General features: G+C 42.7%; 1 protein-coding gene across 1 annotated transcript in view; it reads right to left on the reverse strand.

Annotated features, from left to right (window-relative positions):
- Positions 1-18,520, reverse strand: part of Cabcoco1 (ciliary associated calcium binding coiled-coil 1) — a 99,366-nt gene extending 80,846 nt beyond the window's left edge. The window contains exons 1-3 of the mRNA XM_038342209.1: positions 18,405-18,520; positions 9,963-10,069; positions 2,544-2,713 (exon numbers count right to left, since the gene is read on the reverse strand). Coding sequence (XP_038198137.1) covers positions 2,544-2,713; positions 9,963-10,069; positions 18,405-18,479 — 352 coding nt within the window. The 5' untranslated portion in view covers positions 18,480-18,520. The remainder of the gene's footprint in view (positions 1-2,543; positions 2,714-9,962; positions 10,070-18,404) is intronic.
- Positions 18,521-21,162: the final 2,642 nt, after the last annotated feature.

Here is a 21,162-nt window from a genome sequence, read left to right on the forward strand (position 1 = left end):
CTTGCCAGCTAGGTCGCTGGTCTCGCCATTTTGTCTTTAAATGAGAACACCTGCATCCAAGATGATGGTGTGCTTGCAGCAGGCAAACGGGAAATGCACAGAAACCTGGGGACAGCTAGTCTACGTGTGTGCTCTTTGTACTTGATGATTCCTACACCGCTTTAGTGTGTGCCAGCCTATATTCTACTATGAATGTGCTGTTTCAGCTGTGTACCGCATTTTCATCAATTATACATGTACTATTTCTACCGAGAACCAGCTTCAAGCCTATTCTGTGTGTGCTGCTCATAATGTGTGGTGCTTTCTGCCCCTTCACACATACGCCCTTCCAGTCATGGACCCATTTCTGGCCCTTTACATATGTGTTCTTCCTAGCATGTACCCATTTCCAGCCCTTTACCTATTTGCCTTCTTAGCACATACCCCTGTTCCTTTACATACATGCCTTTCCTTTCATGTGCCCATTTCTGGTCTACTGTATATGAATGGCACTATATATGTGCTGTTCTTAGGCTGTATCATTTCTCATCTATCACATGTGCACTGGGTTCTAGCGTTTTACTGTGTTCAGGTTTCCAGTGAATTATCTTTGTTGTTCGCTCTAGGTTTTGTCCCATGCAAGCCATGTTGGATGTGGCATCAGAAGGATAGACGCTTGTTTGCTGAGGGGACCTCATGTCAACTTAAGGAATTAACTAAATCCCTCTGAATCTTAGTCCCCCCTCTCTTTCTGAATAATAATGCAGAAATTATTTGCTGTGGTCTATTGTTCAGAAAATGCTGACAAGAATGGAAAATCTGAACTTGTTGAATAGAAGTGATTTTTTTTCAGAAATATTTTCTGTCTTCAGTGGGTACAAACCATAAAAATAAGTCTCCAAACTGCGTATCTTTGAGATGATGCGGTTTGATCTGAGGTGGGCTCTATGCAGAACATCTTATACACACTCCACACAGGTTTGGGACAAGGACCAAGTCAAAAGCCCAGCTGTCCAAAAGTAGGCTGGGCTTGGCAACCACAAACCCGGGCTGTGCTCAGTGGCTGGAGCTGTGGTGGAGTGCTGTTGATGACTTGGTCCTCAGGTCCCCATGGTCTCTTGCTTTAGCTGTGAACACACTTTGCCTCCTTGCTGTGTAAACCAGCTGACTCTGTCTCTTTGTTCACACTGTAATTCCATCAAATGGCTTGAGAGGGCCTTCCTTCCTTCCTTCCTCCCTCCTTCCCTCCCTCCCTTCCTTCCTTCCTTTCTTTTTTTTTTTTTTTTTTTTGTTTTTATTTTTATTTTTCAAGACAGGGTTTCTCTGTAGCTTTGGAGCCTGTCCTGGAACTCACTCTGTAGACCAGGCTGGCCTCGAACTCACAGAGATCCGCCTGTCTCTGCCTCCTGAGTGCTGGCATGCACCACCACCACCGCCCCGCTTGTTTTTTTTCCCAGATGTATACATGAACTTGTTTGCTTCCCCGCATCCACTTTCACTCTCTCCTGACTTAGCTGCGTGAAGCCTGCTCCAAGGGTCAGAAGTGTAGGCTCGAACTGACACCAACACACAGAGCTCCACCGAAGGCCATGGGGAGGCTCGGAGGCGTGGGAAAGGTGTGAAACAGAAATATTCACTCAGATTTGGACGGGGAAGCTCTCGAAAGCGTCAGCCTTCTGGCCTTCTGCGCTCTTTTGACTGTAAATGCTCTGCTCAGAAGTTGTGACGCTTTGGACAGCTACATCAAACATTCTTTGGAACTTTAATTTTTGTGTGACCGATGCATTCAAGTTTTGCTTTATATGCAGATCTAGCCTGAAAAGGCTTCCTCCAGCCCCTACTGCTCACACCCCAGTTTCCACATCCTCCCTAAAAGGTTTTTATTCTTTTTTTTTTTTTTAAATAAGACCCATTCTTGCTGTGTGTTAGGTTCATCTTAAGACTCTCCCCCTCAAACCTCCCCAGATCCCAAGTACTAGGGTTCTAGTGTGTGCCTCCATGCCAGGATTCACAGACAATTCACATTTTTTCCCATTTTCTTTTTCTTCCCTGTATGCATATAAATAAAAATATACACCTTTTTTATCTTTTATAAACAAAAGTTTTTATGAAAACACTTCTTCATGTTCTTTTACTCTGCTGATATGGAGTCTTTTCATACAATACACAAAAGGATTTCTTCCCCATTTTACCCTTTAAAAAAGTAAAATACATAGTAATCTACTTTTAAGATAGATTAAACGATATTTGAATTTAAACATAGTTTTAGATATACAGAAAAATCACAAAATATCAGAGTATCCCAAGATATTTTGAGTGTGATTGGTGCGGGGAATACTAATTAGAATAACTTTGGCGAATCAACAAAGAGAGCCTTAGTCTTGCTAGGAATTCTTTGAGGATTTACCATTCAGTGTGAAATGAGCTGTCCCTGTGTATCCAGGAAACAAACCCGCAGTTCTTATTAAAGGAACCACAATGAAGCAAGCATCTTGGCTTTGAAATATTAATTTACACAGACTACATTTCTTCCCTTTAAAAAAACAAAGGGGGACTGGGCTTACTTTGAAGATTATGCAGTAACATGTCCAGCAGAGTCATAAATTTTGAATATTGGTCAAGGGAAAAGTCCATTTCTTTGGCCCAAAGGAACCCGGACACATAGTAGTCCAAGAGAATGGCATCTCTTAAGCAAGTCTGGAGATTTTTAATATTCAGAAATACTCTCATTTTCCTGTAACAACAACAACAAAAGGCAGACATTAAATGGGATTAAATACCAAACAGTTCTGAGAAGTCTTGAAAGCAACAAGTTCAATGAAAATTCTAGAATGTGTCTCACCTTAAAGTGTTCAGTCATATCAGAACCCACAGATGATAGGAAAAGGGGAGGAGGGAAGGAAGGAGAAGAGCAGCAGAGGATGGAAGAGAAGGTGTTCCCCCTACCCCTCAATTCTTTTTTTTTCCCCTCTGTCTCTACTTCTTATACTTTCAATATCTGGTATTTTTTTCCCTCCTGAAATTTAAAGTTCAACACCCCCTTCTTTGTGTGTGTGTGTGTGTGTGTGTGTGTGTGTGTGTGTGTGTGTGTTTGGCAAACCCTCAGGTAGCACAGGCTAGTCTGGAACTTGCCATGCAGCCAAAGACCACCTTGAGCTCCTGATCCCAATGCCCAAATTCCATTGCTATGGCTGGGATTAGAGGCAGGTATTCAAAGTGGGCGCTCTTCCTACCAATTCAGCCGCACCTCCAGCCGGGATCTCTCTACAAAATAATCTACTGATTACGTTTCATCTGTTTCTGAAAACAGGTTGTTAAATATCCTTCTCTCTCTGCAAAGGAAACAGCCTGTGCCCGTTTCATTGGCTTTCTGTCAGGTACATTTAATTTTTTTCAAACATCCTTCCTTTCCCCGAGTCTATTTCTTCTTACTTCTCCTCTCTCAAGGATGGGTTAAGCAGTTATTCCTTCCCTGAGCTCCTCTTAACATCCTTTCTTTCTCTACATTTTTCTTCTGCTGTTTCTAGCCTTTGCTTGTCTGTCATCTCTTCCCCCAGCGGCTATAAGTCTGTTTTGTGCTGTTGTTGCTATTGCTCCATAAGTTTGAAAAAAAAAATCTGTGGCACAACATTAGCCTGTATTTTCTGTAAATCGCTGTTCACATCTTTCTGACAGTGTCTTTGTCCTGTTCCTGCCCTGGTCTTTGCTCTGTCGCTGTCTCTGCAGGCATAGTCCTCAGGTCTTATCTTTGAACAGGGGAGAGCTGCTTGCAGGAAATGAGCTGGGTGTGGAGACCTGCCTATGTACAAACTATTGGTTGCTCCCTGAGTCATTGTATCGACACTAGGAGACACTTCCGGTGCCGTGATACAAACTCGTTGGTACTTCCTCTGTCCTGACAGCCAAACCATAGGCATTTCCTGTGTGCAGTTACTTTCTGTCAATTCTTCTAATGTTTATGTCTGTATGGATTAGTGAAATAAAAAAAGAAAAAAGCATAGACTCACTATACTGTGTCATAAATGGTCTGTAATACAGGTATGTGTACCCCATTCCTGCACACCATGATCCTATACTTCAAATGGGGATGCATAGCATAACATCTAGGGTTTTCTCCAGGTGTCCTGTACTTTTCCTTCATCCTAAGCCCACAGCTGTGTGTATCTCCCTCAGACTGGCTCCTGCCCATCCAGTTGTGGGGATCACCTTCAAAGCTCGTGGCTTGGGTCTTCTGCATTCTCTTTTCTTGACAAAGGCTTAATTGGTTTTTCTTGTTGCTAATATGTGATTTCTTGGGCTGACTTGGGAGATGGTTATGTGTGGCAAATTCACTTCACCGTCTTCAAAAGCAGAGCCCTGTCCTTCACCGGATTTAAACGAGTGATAATTAAAACAAGTTTAGATGCTAAAATGTCTTTTGACATGTGTATAACAAATCAACGCCCAAAGCAAATGCTATCAGGATGGTTTTTAAGCCACCCCTTCATTGCCTCCCCCCTTCCCACCATGGCACACGATGTTGTTAAGCCTATAAAACTGGCCTAAGGGAAGAGCTTTTCTGTAGGTGTGTATTACCTTGTTAACTTACAAGGACAAGTTAGCTTTTCTTCCATTGTGCAAAAATCAAACAGAGTCATAAATAAGTAGCTTTGATTGCTATTGGCAGCTATCTTGTAATCTTTATCTAAACTATCACATAACAGGAGACTTAGGGGCAGGTTGGTTTCATAATATTGAATTTGATAGTGACATTATATGTATCTGTGTGTGTGTGTGTATAATATATATATATATATATATATATATATATATATATATATACATAGAGTATTTATGTATCTGCCTCCACTTAAAAGTTTTTAATGTGTTTGTGTGCATGTGTGTAGAGGCCAGAGGGCAACTTGCCAGCTTGCCCTGGGATCCACTGTCTGCCTCCCAGTGCTGGGATTATAGGCAGCCACCATGACTGCCCATCTTTAACATATTTGCTGGGGCTCTGAATTCCAGTCACCACGCCTGTGCAGTAAGCACTTCGCCCACTGAACTATCTCCCCAACTCCTACTAGTTGCATTTACAAACCATTTTCTAAGAGCTTTGGTGTCACGAGAACTACTGACCCTTTGTATTTGGGGTACAGTTTTAGAAAGCATTCTAAAATTCAGTTTTATTTTTATGAAAGGTAGAAATTGGGTTATTCCCCCCTCACACACATTCTTATTTTTACCAGAATGTTCTAGAATAGTTGTTCTAGTTTATAATTATCCTGTTTGCCTTTATTTTAATTTCAAATGAATCTTGTTCTCACTGCCAGGGATTTTTAAATTTATTTTCTTATTTTTGTTTTCTAGATCACAATTCTCTTTGATAGTTTTATTCTTATTGTTCTGTTAGATGCATCAATGAATTGATTAATCTTGAGGTGATAGGTCAGTTTTTCAAATAAACCACAAGACACTGAGTTTTTTTGAGTTCTTTGTGTAAAAAAAAAAAAAAATGTCCTAAACAATCCCTGCAAGAATGTGATTCTGAAATCACATTCTTTCTATGAACCAGATTGGGATGGCTTGCCTGGTCCTCAGAGAGCTGTTGCTCATGCCTGACAGGGAACTATGAGAGGCCTGCCTACTCGTTGTCCCTGGGTCACCTTACTCTAGACAAAGAAATGCTTGAAGTTTCATTCCACTGAAACAGGAAAGGCCAAGCCTGCGTTGCATGAAGTTTCACTCTCTTCTGGTTCGTGATGTGAGATGTGTAGCCCGATCCCCTCCCACCGTGTTATTGCACACACCCCGCTACGAGTTTCCTTGCGTTCTCTTCTGTTGTCGCTGACTTCATTTTCGGCAAAGCAGATTTCACATTAACTTAGTTCTTTATGCTTAGCGTCTTCTTTTAGCTCCAAGGGTTTCTTTATGTACATATCTTACCAGCTCTTTAATCTCCTGGTTTGCGGAATTGATTCAGCCTTTAATCATGAGCTTTTGGTTAACATTTCTCTCACGTCTGTTGAGTTTTCTTTAAACTTTCTCTTCATCTGCCACCTGCACTCTGGGTAAATATTTGACCGGAATACCTGTACATGGTCTTTGTTTCTTATTTTTATTTTTTTTTTACTGTTTTGTTTGAATGAACTCAACAACTTTTTCGAGCGTATTTTGGTGACCACTCCCTGACTTCCTCCACCTCAGCTTTGGCCGACACCCCTCCCCCTTCCTCCCTTTCCCTACTGCCAGTGGACTCCCTCCCGTGACTTGACCTTTGTGGCTTAGTATTGACTTGACCGTTTCTATTCTTCACCTGTCATTCCACTCTAAAGGAGGTGATATAGGAGTTATTGAGAGCAAGACACTACTACAGCTGGAACAGTGTCTGAGTCTTCTACTGACCAGTTTGGAAAGGAGAAGAGAAGAGAGGAGGGGAGGGAAGGGGAGGGGAGGGGAGGGGAGGGGAGGAGAGGGAGGGGAGAGGGAGAGGGAGAGGGAGCGGGAGAGGGAGAGGGAGAGGGAGAGGGAGAGGGAGAGAGAGAGAGAGAGAGAGAGAGAGAGAGAGAGAGAGAGAGAGAGAGAGAGAGAGAGAGAGAGAGAGAGAGAGCCACAGCTGTAGTGTAGAATGGGCTAATGCACACAAAGAAAAGAAACTCATCTCAGGACATTGTGACGTAGCTAGAGGTGATGTTTTGCCTCATCAAGAGTGTCAGCAAAACTATCTCATCATTCCTTCATGCTCTAGAACTTCCGAAGTACATCTGCGTGGAGAAACGAACTCTGCAGACCAGCTGAGCCACTCAGAGAGGTCTGGCTACAGAAGGTTATTAGAAGGTATCTTGAGAGACCTGGTGTGGTGGTGCACAACTTGTAGCACTTGAGACATTGAGACAGGAGTGTTCCTTTCAGTTGAGGCCAGCCTGGGTGACAAGAGTCAGACTTGGTTTCCAAAAATACAATCTAGCAAAACCAAGGCTCCGTGTTACTTCTGTGTTTATAAAGTTATTTTTAACTAGCCTCTACCACTTTTAAAGATTGTATTCTTTTAAAATTTTATTTTATTTGTATGGGTGTTCTGCTCATACGTATGTCTGGGTACCATTTGTGTGCCTGATACCTGAGGAGTCTGGAAGATGGCATCAGAGTTCCTGGAACTGGAATTACAGATAGTTGTTATCTGCCATGGGGGTGATGGGAATCAAAGCCAGGTCCTCTACAAAAGCAGCCTTTGCTCTTAAGCACTGAGCCATTTCTGCAGACCTCTCCTGTCTTCTTGAAATAAAACTTTGGAGTAGATTTGTAAGTACTACTGAGTCGTATATAAATAAATTATTATCGATTGCATACATTAGAAAGTCATGAAAAGAACACCAGGCATGTGAAGTCTATTATTTTGAAATAATCCCTCATGTTTCTTGGGTTGCCCTTTGATACATAGAAAAAGTTCATAATTGTGAAATGTAGGGAAATATGATGATCCGTTGTAATTTATTTAAGTGGGTTTATAGCTCTTCAAACTGTCTGATCTGGGACTATTTTGGTCACTCAGGAGAGGATAATTAAATTATACTGCTGTCTTTTTGAAAAATATATAACCATCACTTACAATAATGCTGTTTTAAATTGAAAATGACTGCAAATATATGTAGATTATTATTAGAGAATTATATTTTAAAACACAGGAAAGTTTCAAGAAAATGGCCCTTCGGATAACACTGTCCTACAACTCGGCATCCGATCCCTTCCCGTGATCGTCCGCATCACTGGAGACCTGCTTTAGACACAGCTGCTAAGTTCTGTGCTGTGTTCTGTTGCTTTTGTTTGTGTCTTTGTATCTAGCCAGGTGGCCCTGGTTGTCCCAGATGTACGTTGAAAGCTAGGCTGGCTGTGCACTTGCAGCCAGCCTATGCTTCTGTCCCTGGCCATGTTGCTTCTCCCAGTCCTTCTCTGGCTGTTGCGGCACTGGCTGTGGCCCATGCTTCATTCCACAGACGTCTTCCCGGTGCTTATAAGTCTTTTCTGAATTTGGATATTTAACAGCGAAGGACAGTCAATAATTGAAAAGAAATTGGTGTTCCATAAGGTAGGGCACATAACCACAGTACAACTTACGATGGAAAAATGCACTGTTCTAGAAACTAACATTTTATTTAATATTAATTACTATTAAATACTAGATGTTTGGTATTTTTAAGGTTGACATTTTACTTACTAGTTATTACAAGTAAACTGGAAGCTGGATGAAATATCTATCAGTTGTATTGTATGCTCTCACTTAGTACTGAGTATTGCTTTGCACGGCAAAGATCATTTTCATATAGTGACCCGCAAGTGGGAAGAACCTTTTACACAAAATCACTATGGATATTATTAATGCCATGAGCGATTATTTTAAATCAATTATTAAAATTTTTTGGAATTATTTGCTTACCCTTTGTGTGTATGGTTTGTGTGAGGGTGTGCACACACCATAGCACCTGTACCGAGGTTGGAGAAGAACTTACTGGAGTTCATTTTACTATGTAGGACAGGGCTCAAACTCAGGCGCCACAATCCATCTGTGATACACATTTTTGTTTTGTTTATCTGTTTTTTTTTGCTTTTTTCTTTTCATCAATCCCTATGCTATGAATAGGAATTCCCACTAGTTATTTATGTAGAAATGGTAATAAAAAGTGTTATGAGAAATCATTTAAAATGGGTGGGAATTTTTTAATTTTCTGACGGGCTCTCAGGGAGTTGCAGACAGTAGACAGTTAGGTCCAGTCATTGCTATCACTTCCGTGTGCATCTTGGGAAAAAAAACTGTCCATGCTGTCTGCCTGCTCCTGATGAGCCTTCTCAGACTCCTCTCCCATCCAGGACATCCGCCATAGATCCTTCTCAGGGGCAAACCACTTCAGTGACACAGCATTTGTAAGATCTGTCTGTTCTCACCACTGAAGGAGTCACGGGTTCATTATGGCCTGTGCCACCTTGCCTGTATCCTGAGTACTGGCTTGCAAAGACCAGATTTCAAGGTATGGGTCCTCGCAACACACCAGCCCTGACAGCAGGATGTTAGAATTATTGTGGCAAATTCACTCCTACCTACATTTAAAACAACACATGTCATAAGAGTCTAGAGTTTAGCATCATTTTCTTCATAAATCTCACTGGCAAATGGCTAGCATGCAGAACTGACAATATCATAACTGCTGGATAGTTTTATGTCAACTTGACACAAGCTACAGTCATCCGAGAGGAGGGAACCTCGGTTAAGAAAATGCTTCCATAAGTCTATAGGGAATATTCTTAAAATTATTGATGGGGGAAGGACCCAGCCCATGATGTGTGGGGCCACCCCTGAGTTGGTGGTCCTGGGTTCTATAAGAAGGCAGGCTAAGCAAGTCATGGTGAGCAAGCCAGGAAGCAGCACTCCTCCATGGCCTCTGCATCAGTTCCTGACTGTAGGTTCCTGCTCTGTGTGAGATCCTGTCCTAACTTCCTTTAATGAATAGTGCTGTGGAAGTGTGAACCAAATAAAGCCTTTCCTCCCCAAATTTTCCATTTTCATCAAGTTGTCATTGTGCCCCTTTCCTTTCTCTGTATAGCTCTGACTGTCCTAGAACTTGGTCTGTAAACCAGGCTGGCCTCAATCTCACAGAGATTCAACTGCCTCTGCCTCTGAGTGCTGGAATTAAAGGTGTGTGCTACTACCATCCTGCTTCTTCATGCTTGATCACAGCAATAGCAACCCAAACTAAGAGAAGACCCTAACAATTGATGCTATTAACATATTTGCTATATTATATTAATATATATTATATATATATATTAATATAATTAATGTTACAAAAGGATGTCTCTTAGATTATTGGACATATTGACAGCTTCATGAATGGAAGAGACAAAACACAGAAGAGGGCACAGGGTAGATCCAGGTGGCTCTTGGTCAACATTAACAGATACCATGAAGGCCTAAAACTGATTAAACTTGACTAAAATTTTAAAGTCCTTACTCTTGAATTCCATCTATGTCCCCCTCTTTCAGCAGGTCAGTGATCTGGTCAATTGAGAGAAAATCTTGAGACAGAATCTTTTCATTCTCCTGGAATTCAGTGTTTTTCTATTAAAAACAAAACAGAACAGAATGAGTTACCTGATTCGTATATTTTGCACACTAACCCCCAATGACACAAAAATCCTCAGTTTTTCTTTTTTGTTGTTATGTGGTGGTGGCTCTCCACTGAGAAGTGACACACTTAGGCGGTCTATCCTGGGGCATGTGCAGAACCAAGGGCTTCTCTGCAATTCAGTAAACACTGATTGTCTACAATTTTTCCCTTGAATTGCAGGCTCAAGAGAGGGTAAAGGCACGGAGAGATTTGTTTGCCTCCAGAAGCTCAACATCAAGTCCTTAAATTACTCATCCTATGTCAATAATGCTGCTGTGGGACAATCTTATACACTGTAAAGAATTGTTACTTGTATTAGTTTACTAAAACACTGATTGGCCAGTAGCTAGGCAGGAAGTATAGGTGGGGCTACCAGACTAAGAGAATTCTGAGAAGAGGAAAGGCAGAGAGTCAGTCACAAGCCAGATGCAGAGGAAGCAAGATGGGAATGCCTTACTGGGAAAAGGTACCAAGTCATGTTGCTAAACAGAGACAAGAATTATGGGTTAATTTAAGTTGTAAGAGCTAGTTAATAATAAGCCTGAGCTAAAAGGCCAAACAGTTTATAATTAATATAAACCTCTGTGTATGTCTTTGAGACTGAATGGCTGAGGAACTGGGCAGGACAGAAACTTCTATCTATATAGCACAACATCAGTATAAGAATTTAATATTAAGTTTTAAAAACTGAACCAATAGTGATTTGTTAGCTTTGGAATTTTCCATTAGAAAGCAGCAGGATTGGTGCTGTAGCTCACTGACTGAGGTGCTTCTGTAGTAAAGGTGACTAAAACATGAGACAGACATGGTGAAGACAAGGGTAGGAGTGGTGTTGAACGGAGCACATTGTATATGCTATGAAATCCTCAAACAACAGAAAGGAATATTTCAAAGGAGAAAGAACATAACAAGTGAGCTGTAAGATGTGGAGCATTCAGTCTCTAAGCAAAGACAGAACAAGGATGTGAATGGACCTGACGGAGAACGGCCTCTCAGGCCTGTGACATAACCAGAGCCCGGAGGAGCCCCGAGTGAGCAGTTCCCAGCGGTGTCCAGGAGAGGCGCCAGGAATGAGATGGAGTCTGGTCAGCTGTGTGCACTGCAGCGTGTTGTGGAGATGAGAGTCAGTTGCATAGGCTCCAAAGCTTGTTGGGAACAGGGTGGGTGGGAATGTTGGGGGGGGGGATGGGCACAGGTGAGGGCATTTCAATTCACCAACCAGGGATAGACCTATTCCCATGAGAGGATCCGATAAGTAAAAGGACTGTAGCTAATAACCTGGCTACCTCGTAATTATCATGTCCCTTCCCGGCCTCTCTCAAGATAGCCTGGAGCCCACCCTACAGCAGAGGATGTCTGACCCTCCTGCCTCTACTTCCAGATGCTGGGATTCCAAATGTGCACCACCAGTGTCTGGTTGGTGCCGGAGCTCAAGTCCAGGCCTTTCTGCCCTGCTACACAAGCACCTCGCTTACTCATCTACGGCACCCGTCTCACCACTTCCTAAGGGAAAATTTCAAAGCTAACACAATCGCTGTTGGTTCAGTGTTTATAACTTCATATTAGACTGGCTGATGCCACACGATTAATATAGGATGAGCAAATTCAACTCAACTAGGCCATAGGATTGATTAGGTGTGCTATTTTAGCATCTAGCATATATACTTTGCACATGCTGGCCTCTCAGATACTTCTAAACCCAATCAAATGGATGGTTTTGTGTGGAAGACAGCATTTTAGTCAGAGACACAGTGTTCTGTTTGCTTAAGTGTGTTTTAGCTACGCACGCCCCTTATTAGCACTAAATTGCCTTTGTTCCTCTACTGACAATTATTTTAGGTTCTGAGTGCCTCAGACACGTGCCTGTCTTTCTTTCTGTCTGGAATTTTGCAAACTCTGCTGAGTCAACATGGGTTGCTCAGGGATGGCTGAGTTTCATCTTCATCCCATGATGGTGCGGCTGCTCAGAGTGTGTTGAAGAACTGGGAGCTTAGAGGAGCTGCACACAAGGTCATGGTTGGACTGCTGATTAATTTTACAACTCAAGCCAACTTGTTTGATCTCAAGTTTGGATTTAGACTTTAAAAGATCATTTTTTTTTTCTGTGTTTGGGTACTCGCAGGAACGCACGATGAGTCGGAGTGAGAAAGAAGTACATGGAATATGAACGATACTGACATACAGATCAATTTACTTGACAAGAAAAACTCTGGATAGAAACAAATCAGATCACACGGAACTCCATGAAAGGGAATCTAACATCATCAGGGCTTTGGCAGTCGGAGCTTTAGCAGCGATGCTCAACATCAGCGCCACCGTTTTCAGGAAAATTTGGGGGTTTGAGAGAATCATTCTTCAGCATAAAAGAGCTTGCCTCTTTTATTAGTACTAGTGATAGGAATAGCAGCGTTTTGAAAAAACGCATATTTCTGCACCTACCTTAAATGAAGCCTCCTTCCCTTCTTCCTTTTTTAATTTCTAAGCTGCCTTGTACTTGAAAGTGTATTAAGTGACTAAAAGCATTTGATCTTTCAGTGTGTACGTTCTGATCTCTATGGTGTACAGATATAATGGCAATTCGTAACAGGCTAAAACTGCCCACCTGTCTCTGGGCTTTCTGTGCCACCGTGTCTCCTGCTTGGCACCTCTGTGGCTACGCAGCTGCCCTGTTAGCTCACTGCGTCCGGCCTCCTGCTGGATTTTAACATCTATTCTGAAAACAACATTTTAAGCCTCCTGTTATTTACTAGATAATCTTTTGTCTGATTTCTCTTCCTCCAATGTCATTGGAACACTTCACACTTGTAAACACGCTTTCTTCCTAGAACGCCGGGCTTTTAGGAACATGTCTGCATCCGTGGCTGGTAGTGCTCCATGTAGGAGAGCCTCTAAGGAGCTTCATTGAAGGAAAGACAACAGATTTGTCTGATTGGGAAAGAGGGTTTTCCATGTCAGAAGAAACATGAGCTTGTCCACAAATGCCATATTTTGAAAGAGGTTTTCCCTCCTCAAACCTAAAGATAAATAAATTTAAAAACAGTGTTGTCCTAAACTATATTGGAATCAGAGGCAAAAGAGAAATCAGGGATATTGACGCTGTCTTTATTTTAAAAGTTGATCCATTCCATTATTTCTTGCACCCACTTTGATTTTATCAAGTGCATTCCTTTGAACCATCGACAAGGTACTAGCACATCTTAAATGCTAAGCTGGACAGGGCCTCGCCTCCCTCATTGTAATCTTTCTACAGGTCTCAGAAACCAATTATTTTTAAAAGAAAAAAATGTAATTAAAGGAATAAAAAAAACAAGTAAAATAGTTAGCTACTTAAAAATATGATCAGAAAGGCGGCTCTCTGGTATGATTAGAGGATAAAGGAAGTGAATGTCTGCCACAGCAGGGGGCAGAACGTTAGAAAATACCAGGAAACGGATGATTTCCTAGGAAAATATAAATTGTTAAAACTTAGCGGGGAGAAGGAAGAAAATTGATTTAACCAAACAGGATCCAAACTGGATTCTACCTTTTGCAAAGTCAATTTGCTCATGTGGTATTATCCTTGAAATTCTAAATTTAATCAAAATCTAGGTATAACTTTAGGCTATTAAGAATTCAGGTTTGTTTTGGCTTTGTTTGGTTTTGGTTGGGCACTGGTGGTGTACGCCTTTGATCCCAGCACTCTCAAGGCAGAGGCAGGTGGAGCTCTGTGAGTTCGAGGCTGGAACTGGACTACAGAGTGAGTTTCAGGACAGCCAAGGCTACACAGAGAAACCCTGACTTGAAACACCAACATTCCCCCCACCCCCCAAAAAGAAAGAATTTGTAAAAAGCTGCCTATCTAGAATGTGCATAGAATCCAAAGAAACACAAAGAGAATAAGAGAATATAGAAACCCAAATCGCTAATGAACTTGGGCTGTGGTCAGAGTTCAAAATAGATTTCGCGAACGTGAGACCCACTGTGATTCAAGGATAACGGCCCATCACCTGGACAGAACCATCACTACAAGAGGGGACATGAGTTTTTTGGTCAAATTCAATACACATTCTGAACCTGTTACGTAAAGACCCAGCAGGCATCTTCCTAAACTCAGCAGCAATATAAATGGAAATATAAACCGAAAAAGAAAACTGAGCTGGTCAGACTGACTCCAAAACCAACAGCCACCGTTGTGCCAAATGGTGGGATAGTAGTCAATGCTATAGAATCAAGAACTGGAGGTGGGGCCCCAACTAGCAACCTTACTGCAAGTCAACATGGGAGTCTTTTCCCTCTATTCCGGTTAGAAGATAAAGAAACAAAATAGGCGGCTAAGCAGTAGACACAAAGGAACAAAAAGGCCTTTATTTGAAGATTACATCATAGTGTCCTTAAGAAGGCTGACATTGTACTAACATCCAGCTCAGAAACTGGGTAAAATGGCTATACATAGCACAAATACACAAAGCCAGTTTCTTTTCTCTTCTTGAGAAACTAATTAGAAATGGAAATGCCCCCAAAACTTGATTAAATTATACTTTGTTCTGAATATAATAAAGGCATAAGAATTATAACCAAATCCTAAAACTTTGTCAGAACTTGAAGGATGACAAACGATAAAAGAAATTTATTAGAAGCTCCTTTAAATTCAAGAAATGCAATTCTTCTCACACAATGAATGTAATGCAAAGACAATTCTGAACCCCAGTGGAGTTTTCCCTAGAACTTTCAAGGGTAACTTTTGCATTCTTAGGGGAGGATACAGACAGCTGGGAGAAGTTAAGGCGGTGAAAGGGACCATTGCAAACTAGATATAAAGGCGTAATATGGAAAGGATATAACATTGTGGACAGCCTAAGGGCTGGGGAAATGGGTAAAGTGCCTGCCACACAGTCAACACGCCCTGTCTTTAGATCCCCAAAGCTCACATGAGAAGCTAGGCAGGAGGTATGCTCTAACAACCCCAGCGATGGAGATGGGCAGATCCCTGGAGCTCCAAAGCCAGAGAGCCTAGAACAGCGATTTTCAGCCTGGGGGTCGCAACCCCCTTGACAGACTTCCAACTCCAAAAGTATTTACATCCAGATTCACAACAGTAGCAAAATTGCCGTTATGAAGTAGCAACGAAAATAATTTCACAGTGTGGGAGGGTCACCACAACGTGAGGAGCTGTATTAAAGGGTCCCAACAACAATAGGGAGGTTTGGTCTTGGGGAACTGATGAGATCCACATCCTAGTAAGACACCCTGTCTCACACATTGACTTCTGGGATAATACTGAGGATGCAAACATTTAGAGATTAGCTCTTAAAGTTGAGCCCGAGTTTTCTCATTACCAACAGGGTGTGTTTTCTGACATCTTAGAGGGACCACCTAGTATAGACAGACACGTTGATGGTCTCTGCGAGGAACATCAGTGTCTTTCCTTATAAGGTAATGTCTGCATCCTAGTAAATACCCAGAGGCAGTGGGCTCATAGCCCATTTAGGACATGTTAAGAATCATATTCAGAGCCAGGCTCGGTGGCGCACGCCTTTAATTTCAGCACTCGGGAGGTAAAGGCAGGTAGATCTCTCTGAGTTCGAGGCTAACCTGGTTTACAAAGAGAGCTGCAGAACAGCCAGGATTACTACACAGAGTAACCCTGCCTAGACAAGTCAAACAAACAAACAAACAAATATAAAGAATCATATTCAGCAAAGGTGATTAGGACAGAAGCATGTTCATTCCCTTTAGCTCTCTGATGTGAGCTAAACCATATTACTTTGAAGAATGCTAATTAATTAACCTATTTGAAGTGACTAAACAAGTCAATTTATGAACCAGCTGGCCAGGAGGCTGTAGAATTTGAATCAGATATTTATTTATAAACTATTTCCACATAGATCTATACATAGAGAACCTTTCCTTTTGAGTTTTGTTATTTGTTTCCTTTTGTCCTTGTACAGTCAGACAGGCAAAGGCTGAAAGTCTAGTCTTGTATTTCAAAAGGAGGTCTTTTGTCCCATATCACAGAGGGAAACTGGACCTCATAGTTCGAAAGCAGGCAAGCAGAGCTCATGGAAGCATCACAAAGTCTGCTTCCCTGGTTCTGTGCCCCATGCCCGCTGCTCAGCATAGACTGTAGTCTCGGAGACCATTTCATCTGGCGCATGGCAGGCTGCCTGTGGCTTTAATGTGCTGCTGTCATTGCTTGAGCACCTCCTGTATGACTAGGTCACCTGTTTTTATGCTAGATTCCGTCCACTGCCAACACATGGTCCCCCCCAAAATAAACATTTTATTCTTGCATGCCTCGGATGACTAGATGGTCTTCTGCCTGATTCAGTTCAGATTCAGCATCTACCAGGAGAGAAAGCCTAATGTGGGTAACCGTGAGGGGTCAGCTCTACAGGAAATCTGACCCAAGGGTCTTTCCCTCAGCAGCCTTAGGTATGGAGTACAAAGGTGTCTTTGGCTGTGTTTTCTTTCTAACCTCAAAGTCCCTAGACATCCCAGATGGCAGGTCCCGTAACTGTTTTATAGGGTTGAAATATGGAGAGTCCACTGTTCTGTGTGTTAACTGTTAGCCAAGGGGTACTGCTAAGTGGGTCCATGGTACAAATGGATTTCTTCAGTTACTTAATAATAAAATGATTGAGCTAATAAAAATTGAAATATATACACACACATATATATCACATATATACATATATGTACACACATAACACATATTCTTAAATACCAATTCATTAAACTTGAAATTACGAGCTATCTTTAAGAGAGAGGACATTACATCCACTGGTGTGTTACTGTGTGTACAAGGAGTCTATACAGTCTTAGAAGTTCTTGTAGCCAGGCGGTGGTGGCACACGCCTTTAATCCCAGCACTCGGGAGGCAGAGGCAGGCAGATCTCTGAGTTCGAGGCCAGCCTGGTCTACAAGAGCTAGTTCCAGGACAGGCTCTAGAAACTACAGGGAAACCCTGTCTCGAAAAAACCAAAAAAAAAAAAAAAAAAAAAAAGAGAGAAGTTCTTGTATATGTTCAAACGACACAAAAATTTAATGGGAAAGTTTCTTGTGCTGGTTTTAAAAATTATATTAACTTACATTAGCGATCACGAAGAAGGGATGGACTTGGAACCCAGTTTATCATGTCAAAATGTGCATTTAATATGTGCTAATTTTATTTCAAAAGGCTCATGGGAGAGCCTGGAGGCTTAGCGGTCTGCCTGCAGTGTTGGGGAACCTGGAAAAGGGACTGCCTTGCTTGTCAGAGAGGAAGGCGTGAAATTATTGGTTTTGCGCTTCCTGACTGCGGAGACTGCACCGAGCACTTACCTTCTGCACAAAGCGTGTTGTTTAGACTAATATGGAGGCTGGACAAAGCCATGTTAATTAACACTTCATTATTCAGTCCTCGGAGTTGTTAAAAAAAAGGAAGGAAAAATAACATCCTAGAAACAGTATTTGATAGACTCAGCGAGGAGACTTAAACTTTAAAAAAAAATTCACACATGGCTTAGCTGATTCGTGTGTGGTTAAAAAAATCTCAGCGCAGCATGGTGGCATTGGCTGCCAAGGCTGAAGACCTGAGCTTCATCATGGAGACCCATATGGACACCACCAATGGTCCTCTGACTTCCACACTGAACAACGAATGGCATGCAGGCTTTTACCTACCCAACCAGTCACCCACTCACAAGTTAGTAAAAATACAATAAAAATAGGCCTTCAAGACATTAAGCCTATAGCAAAATGACTTAATGTCTCCCCCACCCCTATTAGACTTGGTGCTAGGAGGGGAGAGGGCTTTAACGGGGACAGACCTTACACAAGAGGTCCCTGGTACACCAAGGGCAAGTTCATGATGAACCAGGGAGCCCGGACCGAAACAGATTCTCAGGTCAGGGTCTTTTGGTTCTTTCTCTTGGCAAAGGGCCTGGTGACAACAGAGGCTAATGTGGAGCCACTCAGATCACAGCAGCAGCCTTTCACGAACCTTTTGATCAGTTGTGAGTGATCTTCACAGTCAGTCGGTGGCACTTACAGAAAGGGACTGGTCCCCTTTAAGATCAGAGATTACTGCTTTTTTTTTTTTTTCTTTTCCCGCTTTTGGTTTTAGTTGACTATTTGCATGGTTGTGAGGCTGTGCGAGCAATGGAACTTTCCAGTGTAAGCCCCCCAGGGTGTGTAATGAGTTTCAGAGCGGTCCCCTGACTGACAGGCAACTAGCAGGTGACTGCGTTCCTGGTGACTGTGGCCTTGACAAGGAGTGACCTCGGCATTAGTCGAGGACCCAGTCCGGGACAGGAAGGGGGTGCATACCTCAGAGTCAGCTGTGCTGCCTGCTGGAGTCACTGGGGTTATCGCCCCTGGGGTAGCTCCCGACGACCCCGCCATGTTACCGCTAGAGGAAGCAACCCTCGTCGCCTAGGCAACCGGGGTGGGACCCAGTGTCGCTGAGGGAACCGGAGCCCAGGCCCCGCCCACCCATGGGGCCGGATGAGGCCACCTGCTGCTCGAATTGCAGTGGGAACAGAAATTTACTTAAGAAGCAATTCAGAGGGTTGATGCAGAAGGCTAACTATATCCGGGAAGTGATAAATGACTGGGCCTTTGGCTATTGATAGCTGGTCTTAAGCAAAATTGTAACCTTTAAAAGTCTTACCATGGCATTGTGGTCTTTAGAAGGAAAAGCTGACCTGAATTTTAGAGATGCATATTTACTAGTGATGGAGATGGCAGCCTGCAACTTACTCCAAAATATCGAGAGAAGTGGATGGAATTGGGATTGCCGTAGAAATGGCGTTAAAACACTATCTACTCTTGCCCATGTTTGAAATTTCCATAGCAAAAAACTCAGCAACAACACATATTACATGTCCATATTATATATAACTTAATACATATATACATATACACATTATAGCAAGGGATATACACATACCTTGCTTGTTTTGAAAGGGTCTTTAGAAACCTAGTCTGAAAATGACCTTGAATTCCTGGTCCTCCTACCTCCACCTCCAGGTGCCTACGATCAAGGCCAAGGGCAGGCAGGCATCACATCACTTCATACAATGCACAGATTGACCCCAGGGGCACCCGAGTGCTCAGCAAGCGCTCTAACCACGGAGCGACAAGCCCAACCCTGCATCTTTTGATTCTTTGGTTGTTCTATACTTCTTTTGGCTGTGGAATGCACTACACCATGCATTTACCTGCTTGGAGGTTGATATGTAAGATACTTAGTGCCAAATCCAGACACCATGGGCTCAGTTCTTCCAGGCATAAAACACAATTAAAACCTCTATTGGCCTCAAAGCCTTCCAAAGAGATTGCACAATGGACTGGCTGGTTTGGGGTCAACTTGACACAAGCTAGAGTCATCAGAGAGGAAGGAGCCTCAGCTGAGGAAATGCCTCCAGGAGATCCAGCAGTAAGACATTTTCTCAATTAGTGATCAATGGAAAAAGGACCAGCCCATGGTGGGTGGTCCTGGGTTCTCTAAGAAAGCAGGCTGAGCAAGCCAGGGGATGCAAGCCAATAAGGGGTATTTCTCTATGGCCTCTGCATCAGCTCCTGCCTCCAGGTTCCTGCCCTGTTTGAGTTCCTGTCCTGGCTTCCCTCAATATGAACAGCAATGTGGAAGTTTAAGCCAAATAAACCCTTTCCTCCCCGGCTTGCTTTTTGGCCATGGGGTTTTGTGGCAGCGTAGAAACCCTAACGAAGATGGATCCTTGCATGAAAAAAGTGCAGGGAGTCTTGGCACCTCCTGGTGTTCTTGGTGCTAGTGTTTGGATGGTACTTTGCCCTGACTGGATCTACTCTGTACAAAGCAACCAGTTTACCATGGTAGGCATCTCTCCTCTTGCCTCCCGGGACAAATTTACCGTGTTGATTTACGTAGGTTCATAATCGTGTCTCCTTCATGTGTTCTCAATTTTTAAACAACCCAAATGGTGCCACAGTCTACCCGTGTTCAGAAGCCCTCCCTATTTTCGTTCACATATGGTCCATCTCTCCAGGCTGGTTGTCATGTTGCTTTTTTTCCTTGGGATTTTTCCTTTTCAAGGGGCTGGCTGAGTTCGCACTACAAAGTCTAAACTCAGGAACACGGTTCTGACTCTCAACCCCACTTTAAAAGGACTGTATTAGAATGTGTTCAATTAGTGAGACTAGAGTCAATTCATAGTTATTGCCAGACTTAATATGAGCCACTAACTTCCAAACTCATTAAAGTGTTTAATTCCCCCCCCCCCCTTTTTCCCTTTTGATCTTTACTCCAGAGAAATGGAATGCAGCTAGCCACCTTCTGTGAGGTTAGAATGGCTCGCATTCCTGCAGTTTAGTGCTTGCTAAACTGCAAACACATTTATTTCTCCTAAGAGTAATTGTGGTTTCCTCCTCCGATGAGGAGATGCGTTTAGCTGCCCCTAGTTGTCCTGCCCTTTTCTTTGGACATTCTACAGTTCATTTCATCGCTATTCCAGTTCTGGACTCTGGGAGCAGATGGAATATTACAGTAAAGATGGAGTTGGTAACAAGAGAGCTACCTCAGGAAACATGGAATTCCAATTTTACCTTAATGCAGCTAATGTTATAATTAATAGGGAAGTGAGTTTGGGGGTAGTCGTTTAATTTTATGGGGCAGCATGTTTTCCCTCCGTATAGAATAGTTGTGAAAACCTGCTAGTCCGGAGGTTTCTTTTCGCAGAGGTTTTGGCTGACATTAGTCTCCCGCTTCTTTGGGAGAGACGTGCCAGCGAGGAAGGCATCTCGTCGGGGCGGGCTGAGCTAAGGCTTCCTGCTCAGGCTAATCTTGAACTTAAAGGCTTCTAAGTGAAGCCCGCAGATTGCCACTTCCTAGTTTTACATTGTTGCTTTAGTATTGGAAGGGAAAGGAAAACACCGATACTAGGATTTACGGTGACTTGTTTATTTTTCACGTTCTCTGACTTTTGGCACATTTATCGAATGTGGGAAGATTCGATGTTATTTGATTATTGAGCTGGACCCTTGTAATGAAAGCACTCCAGTCTCCACACCTGTGCCGTGGGCATTTCCAGAATGTTTCCAACTCATG

Source organism: Arvicola amphibius, chromosome 9 (assembly GCF_903992535.2).
Source record: "Arvicola amphibius chromosome 9, mArvAmp1.2, whole genome shotgun sequence".
Lineage (NCBI taxonomy): Eukaryota > Metazoa > Chordata > Mammalia > Rodentia > Cricetidae > Arvicola > Arvicola amphibius.